This window comes from Pristiophorus japonicus, chromosome 2, assembly GCF_044704955.1.
Source record: "Pristiophorus japonicus isolate sPriJap1 chromosome 2, sPriJap1.hap1, whole genome shotgun sequence".
NCBI classification, from domain to species: Eukaryota; Metazoa; Chordata; class Chondrichthyes; family Pristiophoridae; genus Pristiophorus; species Pristiophorus japonicus.
In genome coordinates this window covers 160,069,473-160,089,777 of record NC_091978.1, presented here as the reverse complement: position 1 = coordinate 160,089,777, position 20,305 = coordinate 160,069,473, and the positions used below count along the sequence as shown (strand labels likewise).

At 43.6% G+C, this 20,305-nt stretch overlaps 1 protein-coding gene across 1 annotated transcript in view; it reads right to left on the bottom strand.

Moving 5' to 3' along the window:
- The window catches only part of nfxl1 (nuclear transcription factor, X-box binding-like 1), a 233,424-nt gene that overhangs the window by 28,536 nt on the left and 184,583 nt on the right, over window positions 1-20,305 (bottom strand). Inside the window, exon 18 of the mRNA XM_070870141.1 lies at window positions 18,253-18,322. Within this exon, the coding sequence (XP_070726242.1) occupies window positions 18,253-18,322 (70 nt within the window). The remainder of the gene's footprint in view (window positions 1-18,252; window positions 18,323-20,305) is intronic.

Sequence of the window (20,305 nt, the reverse complement as noted above, 5' to 3'; positions counted from 1 at the left end):
GTCCGGATGCGAATTGGGTCTGTAATGGATCTGTTGGTAAGGATCACGGCCTGAATGTCGTCGTGAAGCAGGCGAAGGATGTTGCCAAACTTTTGGGGGCATCTGAAATGGAGGAGGACGCTCCAAAGACCCTCACGTTTGACAGTGCTAAAGGCCTTTGTAAGATTAAAAAAGGCCAAGTATAAGGGCTGACGCTGCACCCTGCATTTTTCCTGCAGCAGTCACGCTGCAAAGATCATGTCCGTTGTGCCCCGTAGGGGATGAACTCCGCACCATTTCCAGGAGGAGCTCCTCGGCCACAGGGAGAAGACGGTTGAGGAGAACTCTAGCGACAACCTTCCCAGTGGCTAATATCAGTGATATAGTATAGTCACGGAAAATGAGGCAAAACAAAATTGAAGCTTCGGTCGATGGATTGCAGGCCAGTAATGCACAGATCATTCCGGTACAGTGAGAAAGGGAAAACGTTGCTCTGCTTTGCACAATACGCTTTTTTATAACTACAGATATGGCTTATTCAGCAGGGTAATGGCTATTTACTGTATAACTGGACTTTATTTATTCAGAAAAGCTTGCATTTATATACCAGCAGTAATGTGAAAAAACACTCCAAGGTGCTTCACAGAGGCGTGATCAGGTGCAAATGTACAGAACCAAAGAAGGGGATATTAGAATTAGGTGATAAAAAGACTTGATCAAAGAGGTGGGTTTTCAGGAGGTTCTTAAGGGAGAAGAGAGAAATAGATTCAAGGTGATCAAGCTTGGCTTCTGTAGGTGTTTCATGTGAGTCATATCACATGATGCCCAGAATGTATATTTGAAGCAAGGTTCCTTCTCACCAAACCGCCAGACCTCGACATAATGACCATTTTGACAGTTTAACTGCTAATTAATTTAATCTAATGTTTCCTGTCTGAATTTACAAAGGAACAGGAGATGCTAATTCCAGATAGTTAATGTGCTAATGTGTTAAGCTTCGGTGTCTCCATTGTTCTGACCAATCTGAAATTAACACCTCACAAACATTGGATATAGCTGACCCGTCTGCTTCTTCTTATTTCCCCATTGTCCCCACTAATCTCTAATATTACCATATCCTAATCGGACAATGACCCTGCGATGTTATGTTCAACTCTGATGGGACAAGGCTGACAGAGCAAATTCGAAGACGAGACATGTTTAATATATTTTTTGCAAGAGCTGTGACCTGTTGAAGATTAAGTAAAGCCACAATGAGGTTTATAAGCTAAAAAAAGAGCAACTGATGTCATGATTTTTAAGAGTTTGTCTGATTGTCTTACCACCTACCGTCTCAAAACATATGGCATTACTGTATACATGCTTTTAAGTGGTTGCTGCTGTTGTAAAAGTTGTTGTTGTAAATTTTGCCCACGGACAAAAAGGTCACGCTCAAAGGAGTTTGTCAGTACAAAAAACAGCGGGAACATTGGTTCGAAAACTGAAAAACAACTCTTTTTAAGGGACGGCTGTGCATGACTAGAGCCTTATAAAGATCTTAAGCTTTCCTTCACAGTTCATAGAGAGACAACAACAAAAGAACTGACAAAGGTTAGTTCTCTACCCAGAGCAAAAGCAGGAAATAGTGTTTATTTCTCGATATGACTATTGCTTAAGGTATTGTCCCGATTTTAACTCCAGATAGATTCCCCACTTAGGCCCGAGTTAAAATTACAGTTGAATCTTAAAGATGTCAAGGCATAACATGCATATGTAAAGAAGGACCTTGTTGGCTCCAAGTGCGTGTCCTTGCTGCCTGCTCCAAGTGAGCATGTTAAAATTGCAGATGTTGCGATCATGGTGGTTTTTGGACAGCTAAGAGCCAGGGGATTTTAACTGCCCAGGCACAAGGTTTCTACTGAACAAGTTGAGTTAAAATTACCCCCAGTGTGTCAAAACTTGGTCGAAATGAATAAAGATTATTTGCAACCTATTTGGTATCATGTTCAAGAACCTTACATAATCTCATTGCTGTTTGTGGGAACTTGCTCTGTGCAAATTGACAACACTTCATAAGTAGTTCACTTGCTGTAAAGTACTTTGAGACATCCTATGGTCATGAGAGGTGCTATATAAATACAAGATCTTTCTTTCTTCTTCATTCAACCACCATTTACCAATCTGGGGAAAAGATTTTCACTAGTAAAAGCTTGGATTTATATAGCGCCTTTCACGACCACTGGACATCTCAAAGCGCTTTACAATCAATGAAGTACTTTTGAAGTGTAGTCACTATTGTAATGTAGGAAACCCAGCAGCCAATTTGCGCAAAAGCAAGCTCCCACAAACAGCAATGTGATAATGACCAGATAATCAGGTTTTTTTTTTTAACGTTGATTGAGGGATAAATATTGGCCAGGACACTGGGGATAACTCCCCTGCTCTTCTTCGAAATAGTGCTTTTACGTCCACTTGATCGAGCAGACGGGGTCTCGGTTTAACATCTCAGTAACATCTCATCCAAAAGGCGGCACCTCCAACAGTGCAGTGCTGAAGGAGCACTGCACTGGAGTGTCAGCCTAGATTATTTTGAGCTCAACTCCGAAGTATCAGTTAGGATAATCAATAGGACGATTACTAATAGTAAAATTTAAAAGATCTGAAAAACATGGACATTTTTTAAATGGACAACTGGTCTAAATCTTGCAAATTTGAATTTTCAAATTGCCAATAAAATGAAGCTGGAAGCATAAACAAATACTAACTTACATGGACAACTAGTACATGTCATGCTTTTTGTGCGTGAATGTTTCACTTTTATCCAACGTGGCGCAATAAATGATTTAAGTAATTAAGTTCTTACAATGCACCCAGAAGATCTAAAGGAGTTATATTCAGTAAAATAATAAAGGCAAGTTAAGAGGATTCAAAACGTAAGTTATTCTTTTTAAAAAAAAGGAAAATCCATTTGTACCCAATTTTTAAGTGCTTCTCTTTAGCTCTGCTATCCCATCCTACACTATGCCATGGCAAAGATAAGTAAGCAATTTGCTCACAAACTACCTGCCAATACTACTTGGCCTAATTGATTTACCATCCATGTTTACTTCCTGCAGGGAAGTCTTGGATTATTGCCTGCCCTGTACTGTGCAGGTAAGACGAGGGAGAAAGAGGAACCCACAAACTACTTCGTGGCACAGCGCAGAATCTTTTCATCAATTTTTGAAATAATGCAAAAAAGTGCCCAAAGGATTAAGACAATAATTTTTTCGATAGTTCACTGTAAGCCTATCAACATATGCAGTCCCTTGAAACGAGGATGACTTGCTTCCACGCTGAAAAGGGATGAGTTCACAGGTGTTTCAATGAAGGACCTAATATTCCAGATCCCAAACTACATCTTGAAAGGTGGAAGATGCCTGTGCATGGATTTTTTTTTAACATATGGTAGCTGTTGGACACCAGCCACCACACGGGCTTGACAGAGCGAGGTCTTGGTCCAGAGGCAAGGATTACCCAAGTCGCTTAGAGACCAGCTCTGCTGCACAGACCTAGTGCGCACACATATCACAGCGTGGGCTGGCCCATGCTGCCCCTGGGCCCTCACCTCTTCTGGGCCCCAGCTTGCAGCATCATTATAATTGAATTTGCATATATGCCACAACATTCAAAACTGATGGGATTCTTTACAAACTAAGCAGCTAAAGCAAATTACCACTCATACATAATGGCCCGCAATTTGTGGTCCGGATGACGGCGAACTAGGAGTGTTCGCCGTCATTCTGCCTTTGAAACTGACTGCAACTGCGGAAATCCTGAAGTTGCGGTCTATCATTCGCTGCTCTGGCTTAGGCTGCGCTGCCCCCACCCCCATGCGAGAACCCCAATCTTTGTTTTGCTCTCTCTAACATTTTAAAAGTGTAGAATTTTAAGAGCTTACAGACTTACTTGTTCACCATCTATGAAAATTCTGCATTTTGACTGGCTGCTTAGACAGCTTGTTGACGTCCCACAGCAGGTCACACAAAGGGATCTGCAGTATTACTCCGTTGATTTGAATTGAACGTCGGAAAGTCCAAACTTATTGATCTTTGTAAAGCTTACTTAGGGGCCGGCCGCGAATGCCTTTGCTTCGCCGCTGACCACAAATTCCGAGCCATTATTACATTTAGTAAAAGGTTAATACAAGCTCCTCGATAACATTCCTCAAAGTGAAATAATAAAATGCTTGAGGTAAACAGGACGTATCTGCAACCAGATATGTGAAATTTTGTAGAGCCATTGAAAGAGAAAAATATAATTGAAAATCTTTGGATACATGTTTTGGTACCCAAACCTTAAGCCAACAGAAAAAGTTACAATTGAGGTAAATATAGCAATTTCTAGTCAAACAAACTTCAGGAGTCCTTTAAACTTGTACTTTTGCTATAGCCAAAACAAAGAGTCCAAAGTAATGAATTCCAACAGTCTCCTTTGTATTGTTGAAGTAAAAACACCCAGACAAAAAACTAATGTGGTTAACTGCTAGCAGGCAAATTACATAGAATTCAATCTTTGTCGCCTTGCACAATTCACAAAGTTCTTAGTGAAATATCCAGTCACATGTAATACAATCCTGATGCTCTGATTCTGTGGTACCAGACAGACAATACTAGTTATTAAGGGCCCAAATATCCCCATGAGTTGCACCGTTTTTTTGGGCGTAACTTGATTTTTCTGGTGTATCTTTTTAGTTACAAATATGGCCATTTAATTTGCGCCGGTGTAAACAAGTTAGTTAGGTTTTTTGTTAGGTCAGGTTTTTTTTCCCCCAAAAGGGGTGTTCCCAGCCACTTATACCATTTATGCCAATTTGGCCAGAAAAAAGTTGTACTAAACTAACTTAGGGCAGCGGATGTGTCCATTTTTGTCCGCAGAGAAAGACCTTACTTATAGTTAAGGAATTGGTGCAAGTAACTACATTAAAAGCACCACCAAGCACCAAACAAAGCACAAAAAGTAATAAGCAACTAATTAATAAATAGAAGGAACCCTGCACCAAAAGCACCAAAATCAATCAATCAGTAAATAATAAAAAATAGAACTCCTACCTTAGGGAGCGCAGCGGGCCGCCGATGAGGGAGCCCATTCGGCCAGGGCTAGCGACGGTGTGCTTCGGCCCCTCCCACACAGCCTGCAGTGCGTTTGCCGAAACGGTTTGCCAGGAGCTACTGCACATGCGTGCAGACTCTAGCGCGCATGTGCAGAGGTCCCGGCACTGTTTTCAGCGCCGGGACTTAGCTCCGCCCCTCCCCCCCTCTTCATTGTACGCCACGCCAGCTCCACAGATGGCCCGAGGATCGGACATAATCGCAGGAAGTTTTTTCGGCGCTGCTTCTGAGGTAAAATGTTGGCAGGGGGCTCAGAGGTGCGCGGAAAAAAAACGGAGGGCCAAATTTGGGCCCAAGTACTTCATGGATGCCAGTTTGTGGCTACATGTTTGTGACAAAATTCAAAACATTTTAAAGTTTGTCATTTTCAAATAGCTCTTCTATTAGCTGACATGCTTAATGCAGAGCCTATGCATCGCAAAATCTGTCACCTCACCGGCATACTTTTGTACAAGCAAGATATTTAACAGCCATTGCTGCAATATGATTCAAACACTAATGTAGTTAATAATGTTACTTTCCAAAAACTGGGATTATACCTGTTGTGTTCGGAATAACTCCACAAGACTGTATATTGCAAGCTCAAACTGTTGTGACCTTGGTCTCTTTAATGTAACTCCAGAGTGAGGAAGCAGCATGGTATACCTGCTTGCCCAGGATGTGCAGGTGGCCCTTGGGTCTCCCACAGGTGCGCTCCCTGGTGGCAAGTCTTACACATTGGTAATGTTTAGATAACATCATTCCCCCCCAATTTAGATACAAGTTATTTACAAGTTCATACGATCCGGAGCTCTGCGTTCCCGGGTTGATCGCCTTAGTTGAAGTTCTGGCTTGGGTGAGTTGGTCGGATCATTGCTGCACTGCGGTGTGGTTGGTCTGATCAGACTGTTGGGCATGGTGGGTTCATCCTCGTGGTTGACTGCGAGGTCAACTGCTGGTTGGGTGTCTGTGGGTGGATCAATGATGGTAATGTCCTCTTCAATCTGTTCTTGGTTGTCAGTGAGCTGCAGTTTGGTCTGATCCAAGTGCTTTCTGCATGTTTGTCCATTCAAAAGTTTGACAACAAACATTCTATTCCCCTCCTTGGCTAACAGTGCCCGCAACCCATTTGGGATGATGACCGTAATTAAGAACAAACACTGGGTCATTAACCTCAATGTCACGCGATACAGCTGCGCGATCGTGGTACATGTTATGCCGGTGACGCCGGGTTTCTACATGATCATTGAGATCTAGGTGGACCAAGGAGAGCCTGGTTTTGAGTGCTCTCTTCATGAGCAATTCTGCAGGGGGAACACCAGTAAGCGAGTGGGGTCGCGTGCGGTAGCTGAGCAGAATCCAAAATAACCGGATCTGCAGGGAACCATCCGTCGTTCATTTCAAGCTCTGCTTGATGGTTTAGACTGCCAGTTCCGCTTGACCATTGGATGAGGGCTTAAACGGTGCAGACCTGACATGCTTGATGCCACTGCGGGTCATGAACTCGTTGAATTCCGAGCTGGTGAAACATGGTCCATTGTCACTAAAAAGGACGTCGTGCAGGGTCCATTGTCACTAAAAAGGACATAGTGATCTGTGTTTGTGTCGAGTTACAGGTACCGAAGTGTTGGGCAACAGCCAAGCTGCTTGTGTTTAAAAGATCATTTCAGTGTGTCATTGCATTTTATTGCAAAGATAGTGTTACTGATCTGCAGGGAAAGCCAAGGACTTTAACATGCTACCATTAGGTCATCAACTTAAATTTCACTACATTTTACAGCACAGAAGGATGCCATTCAGCCCATCATGTGCCGGCTCTTTGAAAGAGCTGTCCAAATTAGTCCCACAACCCTGCCCTTTCCCCCCATAGCCTTGCAATTTTTTCCATTTCAAGTATATATCCAATTCCCTTTTGAAAGTTACTATTAAATCTGCACCAGATTCCCGGGATGGCTGGACTGACATATGAGGAGAGACTGGATCAACTGGGAATTTATACACTGGAGTTGAGAAGGATGAGAGGGGATCTCATAGAAACATATAAGATTCTGACGGGACTGGACAAGTTAGATGCGGGACGAATGTTCCCGATGTTGGGGAAGTCCAGAACCAGGGGACGCAGTCTTAGGATAAGGGGTAGGTCATTTAGGACTGAGATGAGGAGAAACTTCTTCACTCAGAGAGTTGTTAATCTGTGGAATTCCCTGCCGCAGAGAGTTGTTGATGCCAGTTCATTGGATATATTGAAGAGTGAGTTAGATATGGCCCTTACGGCTAAGGGGATCAAGGTGTATGGAGAGAAAGCAGGAAAGGGGTACTGAGGGAATGATCAGCCATGATCTTATTGAATGGCGGTGCAGGCTCGAAGGGCCGAATGGCCTACTCATGCATCTATTTTCTATGTTCTATGTGCGGCGAACATGGCCCAGAGACTTTCAATGGTGGCAGAGACGTACATGACGACATTATTATAGTCAATCCATTTAGAGTAAGCGTCCACTGCTACTAGGAACATATTTCCTAGAAAGGGGCCAGCAAAATCTCGGTGGACCCTGGACCACGGTTTGGAGGGCCATGATCATAGACTCAGTGGGGCCTCGCTTGGTGCATTGCTCAACTGTGAGCAAGTGTTACATTGGTGTACGCATGACTCCAATTCCGAGTCAATGCTGGGCCACCAAACGTGCGACCCAGCGATAGTCTTTGTTATGAATGCAACACTATGTAACCTGCACACTACCGCCACCAGAGGACGTATCTGTTGGAATCCCAAGGGATCCCAGCATCCCTTGGGAGCACTGTATATAAGCAGGCCTCCCATGCTGTACCAGTACTCTGGAGTTAGAATAAAGAGACTAAGGTCACATCTACAGTACTCAGTCACATGGTTTTATTCAAGACATAACAACTGGCGACGAGATAACGAACCATCACGCGAAAATGCAGAGAACTGTTGGTATCCCGGAGAAATTCTCAGAAGGGGACGATTGGAGCGACTCGACCAATATTTTGTGACCAATGAGCTGGAAGGGCGTGTGAACGCTGCCAAACGAAGGGCGATCCTCCTCACTGTCTGCAGGGCAACAACCTATGGCCTTATGAAGAATCTTCTTGCTCCGGTGAAACCAACAACCAAATCACATGAAGAACTGTGTATGCTGGTCCGGGAACACCTAAATCCGAAGGAGAGCATTCTGATGGCAAGACATCGATTTTACACATGTCAACAATCTGAAGGCCAGGAAGTGGCGAGCTACGTCGCCGAACTAAGGCACCTTGCAGGACATTGCGAATTCGATGGATTCCTGGAGCAAATGCTAAGGGACTATTTTGTGCTTGGCATTGGCCATGAGGTTATCCTCCGCAAACTATTGACTGTTGAAACACCGAACCTGAGCAAAGCCATAACGATAGCCCAGGCATTTGTGTCCACCAGTGATAACACCAAACAAATTTTGCAGTATAAAGATGGTTCGGCAAGTACGGTGCACAAAGTAACGTCGTTTTCAGGCAGGAATGCATATGGCAGAATGTACACACCTGCAGCTGCAAGACCTCAGATGACCCAGAGTCCGCCATCAAGCATGAATGCGAGGCAATTAACACCTTGTTGGCGCTGCGGAGGTGATCATTGAGCCCAACAATGTCGCTTCAAACACTATCTGTGCAAAGGCTGTGGAACAATGGGACACCTCCAGCGAATGTGCAGACGAGCTGCAAAGCACCAAGTTGCAGAGGAAGACCGATCCATGGCGGATCAAACTGAACTAGAGACTCGAACCGAGGAGGCAGAAGTGTACGGGGTACAAACCTTCACCACAAAATGTCCATCGATCAGGTTAAAAGTTGAACTGAACGGAATTCCGGTATCCATGGAATTGGACACGGGTGCGAGTCAGTCTATCATGAGCAAAAAGGCCTTTGACAGGCTGTGGTGCAACAAGGCACATAGGCTCAAGCTGAGCCCTATTCATACCAAGCTGAGAACTTACACTAAAGAGCTGATCCCTGTAATTGACAGTGCAGCAGTAAAAGTCTCCTATGATGGAGCAGTGCACGAACTACCACTATGGATTGTACCAGGAGATGGCCCCACACAGTTCGGCAGAAGCTGGCTAGGAAAAATCCGCTGGAACTGGGACAACATCCGAGCGCTTTCGTCCGTCGACGACGCCTCATGTGCCCAGGTTCTGAGCAAGTTCCCGTCGTTGCTTGAGCCAGGTATCAGAAGTTTCGAGGGCAAAGGTGCAGATCCACTTGATTCCCGGTACACGAACCATCCATCACAAGACACAGGCGGTGCCATACATGATGCGAGAGAAAGTGGAGATCGAGCTGGACAGGCTGCAACGAGAGGGTATCATCACGCCGGTGGAGTTCAACGAGTGGACCAGTCCGATTGTTCCGGTTCTCAAGGACGATGGCACGGTCAGAATTTGTGGGGACTATAAAGTAACGATTAACCGTTTTTCACTGCAGGACCAGTACCCGCTACCCAAGGCAGACGACCTATTTGCGACGCTGGCAGGAGGGAAGATGTTCACCAAGTTGGACCTGACTTCGGCCTACATGACGCAGGAGCTGGCGGAATCTTCGAAAGGCCTCACCTGCATCAACACGCACAAAGGTCTGTTCATCTACAATAGATGTCCTTTTGGGATTCGATCGGCTGCGGTTATTTTTCAAAGGAACATGGAGAGTCTGCTAAAGTCAGTTCCGCGCACCATGGTTTTCCAGGACGACATATTGGTCACAGGTCGGGACACCATCGAACACTTGCAGAACCTGGAAGAGGTTCTAAGTCGGCTCGATCGTGTGAGACTCAGGTTGAAATGCTCGAAGTGTGTTTTCCTAGCGCCAGAGGTCGAGTTCTTAGGGAGAAGAATCGCGGCAGACGGCATCAGACCCACTGATGCCAAAATGGAGGCCATCAAGAACGCGCCGAGACCATAAAACGTGACAGAGCTGCGGTTGTTCCTGGGACTCCTCAATTGTTTTGGTAATTTCCAACCTGGGCTAAGCACCTTGCTAGAACCTCTACATGTGTTGCTACGCAAGGGAGATGACTGGGTATGGGGGAGATCACAAGAGACACTTTTGAGAAAGCCCGAAATCTGCGATGTTCCAACAAACTGCTTGTTCTGTATAATCCTTGTAAACTTTTACTGCTAGTTTGTGATGCGTCTTCGTACGGGGTCGGGTGTGTGTTACAACAAGCAAACGAATCGGGAAAGTTGCAACCGGTCGCTTATGTGTCCAAGGCCGAAAGGGCCTACAGCGTGATTGAAAAAGAAGCTCTGGCATGAGCTTACGGGGTAAAAAAAATGCATCAGTATCTGTTTGGGCTTAAGTTCGAGTTAGAAACTGACCATAAGCTGCTCATATCGCTATTCTTAGAGAGCAAAGGCATCAATACCAATGCCTCTGCTCGCATCCAATGATGGGCGATCACTCTGTCTGCATATAACTACGTTATTTGCCACAGGCCAGGCACAGAGAACTGCGCTGACCACTCAGTCGTCTACCATTTTCCATCATCAGGGTAGAAATGGCACATCCTGCAGATTTGCTCTTGGTGATGGATGCATTTGAAAACGGAAAGTCACCCGTTATGGCCCGCCAGATCAGGACCTGGACCAGCCAGGATGCTTTTTCTGGCCAATTTATATGCCTCTTCCTTGGATTTCACACTATCCTTAATTTCCCTTGTTAGCCATCTTCCCCGTTTTATTTTTACGCCAGACAGGGATGTACAACTGTTGAAGTTCTTTAAATGTTTGCCATTGCCTATCCACCGTCAACCCTTTAAGTATCATTGCCAGTCTATTCGAGCCAATTCACGTCTCATACCATCGAAGTTACCTTTCCCCAAGTTCAGGACCCTAGTCTCTGAATTAACTGTCACTCTCCATCTTAATAAAGAATTCAACCATATTATGGTCACTCTTTCCCAAGGGGCCTCGCACAACAAGATTGCTAATTAGTCCTTTCTCATTACACATCACCCAGTCGAGGATGGCCAGCCCTCTAATTGGTTCCTCGACATATTGGTCTAGAAAACCATCCCTAATACACTCCAGGAAATCCTCCTTCACCACATTGCTACCAGTTTGGTTAGCGCAATTAATATGTAGACTAAAGTCGCCCATGATAACTGCTGTACCTTTATTGCACGCATCCCTAGTTTCTTGTTTGATGCTGTCCCCAACCTCACGACTATTGTTTAAGTGGTCTGTACACAACTCCCACTTGTGTTTTCTGCCCTTTGGTATTCTGTAGCTCCACCCATACTGATTTCCACATCATCCAAGCCAATAGGAAATTAAGGATAGTGTTAAATCCAAGGAAGAGGCATATAAATTGGCCAGAAAAAGCAGCAAACCTGAGAACTGGAAGAAATTTAGAATTCAGCAGAGGAGGACTAAGGGTTTAATTAGGAGGGGGAAAATAGGAATATGAGAGTAAGCTTGCTGGGAACATAAAAACTGACTGCAAAAGCTTCTATAGATTTGTGAGGAGAAAAGAATTAGTGAAGACAAACATAGGTCCCTTGCAGTCAAGATTCAGGTGAATTTATAATAGGGAACAAAGAAATGGCAGACCAATTGAACAAATACTTTGGTTCTGTCTTCACAAAGGAAGACACAAATAACCTTCCGGAAATACTAGGGGACCGAGGGACCAGTGAGAAGGAGGAACTGAAGGAAATCCTTATTAGGCGGGAATTTGTGTGAGGGAAATTGATGGGATTGAAGGCCGATAAATCCCAGGGCCTGATAGTCTGCACCCAGAGTACTGAACGAAGAGACCCTAGAAATAGTGGATGCATTGGTGATCATTTTCCAATAGTTTATCGACTCTGGATCAGTTCCTATGAACTGGAGAGTAGCTAATGAAACACCACTTTTTAAGAAAGGAAGGAGAGAGAAAACAGTAATTATAGGCCGGTTAGCCTGACATCAGCAGAAGGTAAAATATTGGAATCAATTATTAAAGATGAAATAGCAGCGCATTTGGAAAGCAGTGACAGGATTGGTCCAAGTCAGCATGGATTTATGAAAGGGAAATCATGCTTGACAAATCTTCCAGAATTTTTTGAGGATGTAACTAGTAGAGTGGATAAGGGAGAACCAGTGGATGTGGTGCATTTGGACTTTTTAAAAAGCTTTTGAATAGGTCCCACACAAGAGATTAGTGTGCAAAATTAAGGCACATAGGATTGGGGGTATAATGTATTGACGTGGACAGAGAACTGGTTGGCAGACAGGAAACAGAGAGTTGGGATAAACGGGTTCTTTTCAGAATGGCAGGCAGTGACTAGTGGGGTGCCGCAGGGCTCAGTGCTGGGACCCCAGCTATTTACAATATACATTAATGATTTGGATGAAGGAACTGAGTGACACTAAGCTGGGTGGCGGTGTGAGCTGTGAGGCTGCAGGGCAACTTGGACAGGTTAGGCGAGTGGGCTAACGCATGGTAGATGCAGTATAATGTGGATAAATATGACGTTATCCACTTTGGTGGCAAATACACGAAGGCAGATTATTATCTGAATGGTGACAGATTAGTAAAAGGGGAGGTGCAACGAGACCTGGGTGTCATGGTGCATCAGTCATTGAAATTAGGTATGCAGGTGCAGCAGGCAGTTAAGAAAGCAAATGGCATGTTGGCCTTCATAGCGAGAGGATTTGAGTATAGGAGCAGGGAGGTCTTGCTGCAGTTGTACAGGGCCTTGGTGAAACCACACCTTGAGTATTGTGTGAAGTTTTGGTCTCTTAATCTGAGGAAGGTCATTCTTGCTATTGAGGGAGTGCAGCGAAGGTTCACCACACTGATTCCCGGGATGGCAGAACTGACATATGAAGACTGGATCGACTAAGCTTATATTCACTGGAATTTAGAAGAATGAGAGGGGATCTCATTAGAAACATAAAATTCTGATGGGATTGGTCAGGTTAGATGCAAGAAGAATGTTCCCAATGTTGGTGAAGTCCAGAACCAGGGGTCACAATCTAAGGATAAGGGGAAAGCCATTTAGGACCGAGCTGAGGAGAAACTTCTTCACTCAGAGTTGTGAGCATGTGGAATTCTCTACCACAAAAAGTTGTTGAGTCCAGTTCGTTGGATATATTCAAAAGGGAGTTAGATGTGGCCCTTACGACTAAAGGGATCAGGGGGCATGGAGAGAAGGCAGGAGTGGGGTACTTAAGTTGCATGATGAGCCATGATCAAAATAAATGGTGGTGCAGGCTCAAAGGACCGAATGGCCAGCTCCTGCACCTATTTTCTATGTTTCTCCTCCACAATGGAGTAAACCCCCAAAAAGAAACTAGCATGTTGATGAAGATGCAAGTGCTGAATGGTGATTAAAAGCACGAGATCCTTATGGTGGAGTGTTGCGTGTTTTGTCATGTTGAACCTGCTGTAAATGATTGGGATCTCGTGCTACTTTGTGTTGTGTTATGCCACTCTATCAAGTGCTCCTGGGTACTGCTGCACCTTGGAATTTAGCCTACAGTGAGAGACCAAACTGAGGTGCCATATCAAACAATTAAGGGTTGAGCTTTGGATTCAAGCAATAAAATTTAAGAAAGAAAACTTTGGAATCGATGCAACAGCATGACTAAAGAAAGGGCAGAACAAAATTAATGGTCTGGGGTGTCTGCTAGGTTGCTCTATTTTTTTTCCAGTGCAATTCACCCAAATCAGCTGAACCAGCGTAAATGATCGCGGAAATCCAAGCGCAAAATATGTCCAGCGCTGGCCCCGCACACAAAAACGGCCACGCCCCAGATCGAATTAATCACCATGGCGTGTTCCCGTTAATTGCATCATTTGTGGGCCTTCGAGGAGGTTCTTAAAATTGAACTGGTTCTTTTGGGCGCATGATTTAAAAGCTTTTAAATATAATTTTTTTAATTTACTAAGAAGAAAAAAAAATTGCAGAGATAGAAGAATGAGAGGGGATCTCATAGAAACATATAAAATTCTGACCGGATTGGACAGGTTAGATGCAGAAAGAATGTTCCCGATGTTGAGGAAGTCCAGAACCAGGGGTCATAGTCTAAGGATAAGGGGTAAGCCATTTAGGACCAACATGAGGAGAAAGTTCTTCACTCAGAGAACTGTGAACCTGCGGAATTCTGTACCACAGAAAGTTGGTGAGGCCAGTTTGTTAGATATATTCAAAAGTGAGTTAGATGTGGCCCTTACGGCTAAAGGGATCAAGGGGTATGGAGAGAAAGCAGGAATGGGGTACTGAAGTTGCATGATCAGCCATGATCATATTGAACGGTGGTGCAGGCTCGAAGGGCCGAAGGGCCTACTCCTGCACCTATTTTCTATGTTTCTATATGAGGAAACAGTAGGGGAGTGGGACTGACTGGATTGCTCTTCGAAAGAGCCGGTGCAGACTCGATTTCCTATTGGGAGCAAGTCCTCAGTATAAAACTCATCATAACCTAGTACAATGATAACCTCAAGCTATAGCAAAAGCTCATGTGGGAAACAAAAATGCCATTATGAACTGAGATTGGACTTAAGGAAGAGCAGAAAAAAGTTATAGATAATTTGTTTCCTTAAAAAAAAAAGTCTGACTGCAGAATTTTATTTCAAAGAATTTTCCAAAATAATCCTGGTTTGGATAAAACAATTTTGAATTTAATTTAAATTACTAAAATATACTCTTCTGTAACTTTCAGTCAACCACACAATCAAGATAAGAATCAGTGTCTATCAAACTGAAGCAAGTATGACAGTTAAAAAAGGTAACCAAACACAATCAACTTTATATTACCATATTTGGTTAGTAGACAATGACTAATAGTAGTGCATGAGCAGGTGTCTGATTGTCAGCCAGATACCAGTGGAGTGCCACAAGGTTCAGTGTTGAGGCTGCGGTTGTTTGTAACCTTTAAAAATGATTTAGAGGAAGGATGTGTGTCCAAAGTACCACCAAATTGGGAGCAATGGAAAATGAGGAATATCAATACCCAAAATTCAAAAGGATCCCGACACACTTGATCAGTGCGCAGAGAAATGGCAGATGCAATTTAATACAGGGAAATGTAAGGTTATAAGATTTGGCAGAGGGAAGATTGATGTGGATTATATGCTAAATGGGAATGTAAATGTATTGGAGCAGGAGACACATCTTGGGGGTTTTAGTGGACAGTTCACTAAAACCATCAGCAAAATTATCCCAGACTGTTACAAAAGTAAACAGAATGTTGGGAAAAACTGCAAAGGGTAGAACATAAAATTCCAAAGAGGTCATTTTAAAATGTATTTGGCTCAGTTGAGACCACGTCTGGAATACTGCATGCAATTTTGGTTTTCCTATTTCAGAAAGGATATTCAGTTATTGGAGAGGGTACAGAAAAGGCTACACAGTTGATCCCATACTTAAGGGAATGACTTACAAGAAAAGATAGACTACCCTGGGTCAATTTTCTTTTGAAAACAAAAAAAAAAGTGAGTGGGTATATGATAGAAGTGTTTAAAATTATGAAAGGTTTAGACAAATTGGATCCAAGTAAGCTTTTCTGCCATGTACAGAATTTAACTAAGGGGTCATATTTATAAATTTATGACAACAAAAGAAAATAGGAAATGCAGAAGGAACATTCTTACACATTGCATGTGTAGTGATTGATGACATTAGACTTGCTTTATCCAAAATAACCTAAACTGTGTGTTCCATCAGGGTGAGATGGCAGAGCGCCCTGACAAGAAAGTGTGAATCAACATTCAAACTGGAATACAGGCTGGTGCTGATTAGGGTAATGATGCTGATTAGAGGTACACAACATGTTCAATGCATACTGCACAACCCAGCGCTCTAAATATTATAATGCAGAAAATAACACTCCCATTTTTCAAAGTTTCCCAATGGTAGCTAATTCTAGCTTACTGATGGAGACTGTCTCAAAATGTTAATATAAACCTGTGAGCAGGTGCAATATAATTTTTTTTCATGTGTCCGGTAGTTTAATTTTATTAATTCCATTTGTGATAATTATGGATTTTAATTTTGCTGATCTCATTATTTTTCTGCTGCGTTATAATGTGTCAAGACTTAATGACAGCCAATGAAAACAGCAAAATTAAATCTTACTGTATTTAAAAAAGCTGCATGTTATAAGATCCGTAAAATCACAGACTCCAAATTTATTACCAATGAACAGCAAAAACAGTTCAGCTAGTTTGAATTTTTTTAAATATGGATAGATAGGGACATTTGGCTGCATATTCTCATCTTTCTTACTTCTTGAACATGTGACTGTTCTGATAAATTCACCATGTTAATTCTTTTTCTGCCCACTCTGGGGATGATGTGGTTAAGGGATTGCCTGTGGTACAAAACAGAAGCCGAACCCTTTAAAAGTAAATTTAAGGGAGCTGGGCATCATAGTTAGCACATGGCCCTTCACTTCTGAGTGAAGGACCACGTGCTAATTTAGATTGATGGACAAAAATCTCGTCAGTTGCAAGGCTCCTATTTGAAACGAGGCCCCGACCTGCGAGAAACCATCAGCAGCAGGTCGGGACCATGAAAGGAGTAGACCACTGCAAAGTACAGCGCAAGCCGGTCGGGGAAGGAGACGATTGTGAAGAGGGCGACTAGATTGGATGTCACCATAATCCAGGTCGCTGATTGGAGCGTGGGCAGGTACAGCAGGAACGGCAAGGTCGGGGCGAAGGAGTGGCGAGAGATTGCAGAGCGACATGATCGGGACCCAGAAGAGGCGCGAGTTCAGGGTCCAGAGGCAGCACGGGCCAGCCCACACTGCAATATGTGTGTGCAGTAGACACCTCAAGTCGCTGGAGAAATATAATCAATGATGTCTCCGCAAGATTCTACAAATCCCCTGGGAGGACAGGCACACCAACATTAATGTCCTCATCCAGGCTAACATCCCCAGCATTGAAGCACTGACCACACTATCAGCTCCGCTGGGCAGGCCACATAGTTCGCATGCCAGACACGAGACTCCTAAAGCAAGTGCTCTACGCGGAGCTCCTTCACGGCAAACGAACCAAAGGTGGCAACGGAAACGTTACAAGGATACCCTCAAAGCCTCCCTGATAAAGTGAGACATCCCCACTGACACCTGGGAGTCCCTGGCCAAAGACCGCCCTAAATGGAGAAAGTGCATCCGGGAGGGTGTGAGCACCTCGAGTTTCAACGCTGAGCGCATGCAGAAATCAAGCGCAGGCAGCGGAAAGAGCGTGCGGCAAACCAGTCCCACCCACCCCTTCCCTCAACGACTATCTGTCCCACCTGTGACAGAGTCTGTGGCTCTCGTATTGGCCTGTTCAGCCACCAAAGAACTCACTTCAGGAGTGGAAGCAAGTCTTCCTTGATTCCGAGGGACTGCCTATGATGATGAGGTCCATGCAGCAGAGCTGGTCTCCAGTTGTCTTGGTTAATCCTTGCCATTGGACCAAGACCTAGCTCTGTCAAGCCTGTGTGCAATGGCCACCGCACGTTAATAAAGTCCACGCACAGGCATCTTCCACCCTTCAATATGCAGTTTGGGACCTAGAATATCAGGTCCTTAATTGAAACACCTGTGAACTCATCCCTTTTTGGTGGAAGCAAGTCATCCTCGATACGAGGGACCGTCTAAGAGAAGAGAAGATTTGAAATGTCTACATGGATAGTGTGGAAAAAGAAAATAATAAATTACACTAGTGCAGTTAAGGTATTGGTCTGAGGTTGAGGGCAAGTTCCACATTTGGTGAGAAGTCTCATTCTGCAACTAATCATCTGGGAGTATTCTTTGCGGATGCAATGTCAGAAATGAAAAAGTGTTCAGTTCCCCAATACTAATATCCTTAATATTGATAAGCATAAGCAACAAAAAAATTAAGATACCCTTAAAGAGGGTGGATTAAAAACTAAATAAGGCATACAGCTTTAAAAAATATTTTACAGCAATTCAGAGTTGTTTCGAAGAGTGGCTTACTTGTTTTGGTCATCTTACTTTTATACAAGGCCACCTGCATATACAAGTACTTCCACGTAGATTGCACTTTTCTCATCCTTTGTCACAATTAACATGCATTAGGTAGCATAATTCCAAACACCTGAATATTCAATTTCTTAGTTAACAGGCTTATAACCTTTAATTCTCCTGGAGAGTACTGTGTTGGAATTTACCTGCTTAGGACACTGATTTTTGCAGGAATTAAGGATCATTTTAGTTTCTGCATCAGCTGTTATCATTTTCCTAAAAGAAGAAGATATGCATGACATTGACAAAAAAAATGTAGTACAAAAATAATCAACAAATAGGTTTACAAGGCAGCTTTGTGGCTCATTTGCTTCCATCCTTCCAGAATACCAATCCTGCCATTTCCCCATTAGAGCAGAACACAGCTGCTTAAATAAAGCTACATTTTACACTACCCACACCCTCAATTATCACAAAGGTAGGCAGACAAGACGCTCCGAGACTTCTTCCAATTACATTCTATAGTAAGCTCCTTGAGGTGCACTAACATAATTAAGGTATTATGTCCATAAATTGTTGTACCTGCCCCATAAGTAACGGTGCAGATGTTATTACAATAACAAATGCAATCTTTTTCCAATGTACTTAGTCAGCTAAAGAAAGGATCTACAGAATATAATTTGGAGCTCAAATAAACATTCAAAATAAACCTATATTTTGTATATAGGGGAAGTGTACGAGACTAGTAGCCCCAGTGTTGATATAGCTGGCTCAGTTAAACTTCTGGTCAATGGTCACCCTCCAAGATGTTGATGTTAGAGGACTGATCTGCTTGGACACAATTGTTTAGGATGTTATTTGTAGCTTTGGTTAAGGTAATTTCTGTATTGGGAGAAGCGACGCAACTGGATTGGAGAGATTCAGACATGTAGTTTCAGGTTAGGTGGCACAGAACTGGGAGGCAGTGATACATTCACGGACTTTAGAGAGGACAGGAAGGTTGGAGAAGGGATGGTAGTTGTTGAGAATAGAAGATTTAAGGGTTTTTTTTTTTGAAGAGAGCAATAACTGCAGTTTTGATGAGGAGTGGGAGGGTGCAAGAGGGAACCAGTGACAATGTAAGGCAGCATGATGGTCAGGAAGAGGAGTCGAATGATCAGAAGTTTAGTTGAAAGACGACCAATTTCCTTTGTGGACAAGGTGGGGAGAGAAGAGATGGGGAAGAAATTGCAGAAAGAAAGGGTCCATAACTATATTGGACAGGATACTTGGGAGGCGGGGCGGGGGGTGGGGAGGTGTTGGTGAGGGTAAGGGGAGAAGGCAGTTGCACAAATGATTACTGTTATGGTGAAAAATAAATCCATAAGCTTCTCACACTTGGATGCCTCTGATGAAGATGAAAGGGGTGGGAGGGGGAGGGGTTAAAGCAGGCAGTTGGTTAATGAAAGAAGTCTCGGATTATTTTTCTCTTTCAGGATGATCCTGGAACAGGAGATGGTTTTGACTGGAGAGAGTGAAGCATCATAGTGCTTGATCTGGTGAAGAATGGCTAGGCCAGTTGTGTGCCAGGTAGTTTAAGTTTGCAACCCTCGAACTTCAGGAAACAAACAAAGATGGGAACTGCGCTGGGGAAAGGGGAGATGTCAGAAGTGGGAAACGGTCTTTGTTTTGCTGGGAAGAAGGGAACTGAAGACAGTGGGTGTGGGAGCAGTTAAATGAGCCGTGTGTGCTTGAGCTGGAATGATGAGTGGAGGGCCAAAGGTGAAGGAATTGAAAGGGACAGGGGAGGGGGGGGGGGTGAAAGAGTTTTCTCCATGGTCAGATGGTGAAGGCAGTGGGAATGGAAGAGGGAAGGGGGATGCGTGTGATAAGGGCAACAAGGATGAGATGGTCTTGTCAGAGATTTAGGCCATAGATGCAGAGGCTGCAAGAGATTGAGGTGTCAAAGGGATGGCCAACAACATGGGTTACAATCTTCCTCGTAATTTGAATTATCTGTTAATTCAATGGCATAAAATGCCATTTGTACTATTTTACATTACTTAGTTCTTTTTTTCAAACAATGACGGAGTTAACAGTATGAAGATGACATGGAGAGAGGAAAGGAAAGTATGAATTTAAAGGAAGGGGACTAGGAGAGTTGAGAAGGCAGCAGAAATCATTGAGGATGTAGTGTTGCTCGGTGTAGTGAAGGGAGTACATTTTCGGAAGGAAGTTGGTGTATGGCTTGAGGGAGGTAAACAATGAGGATTTCAAATG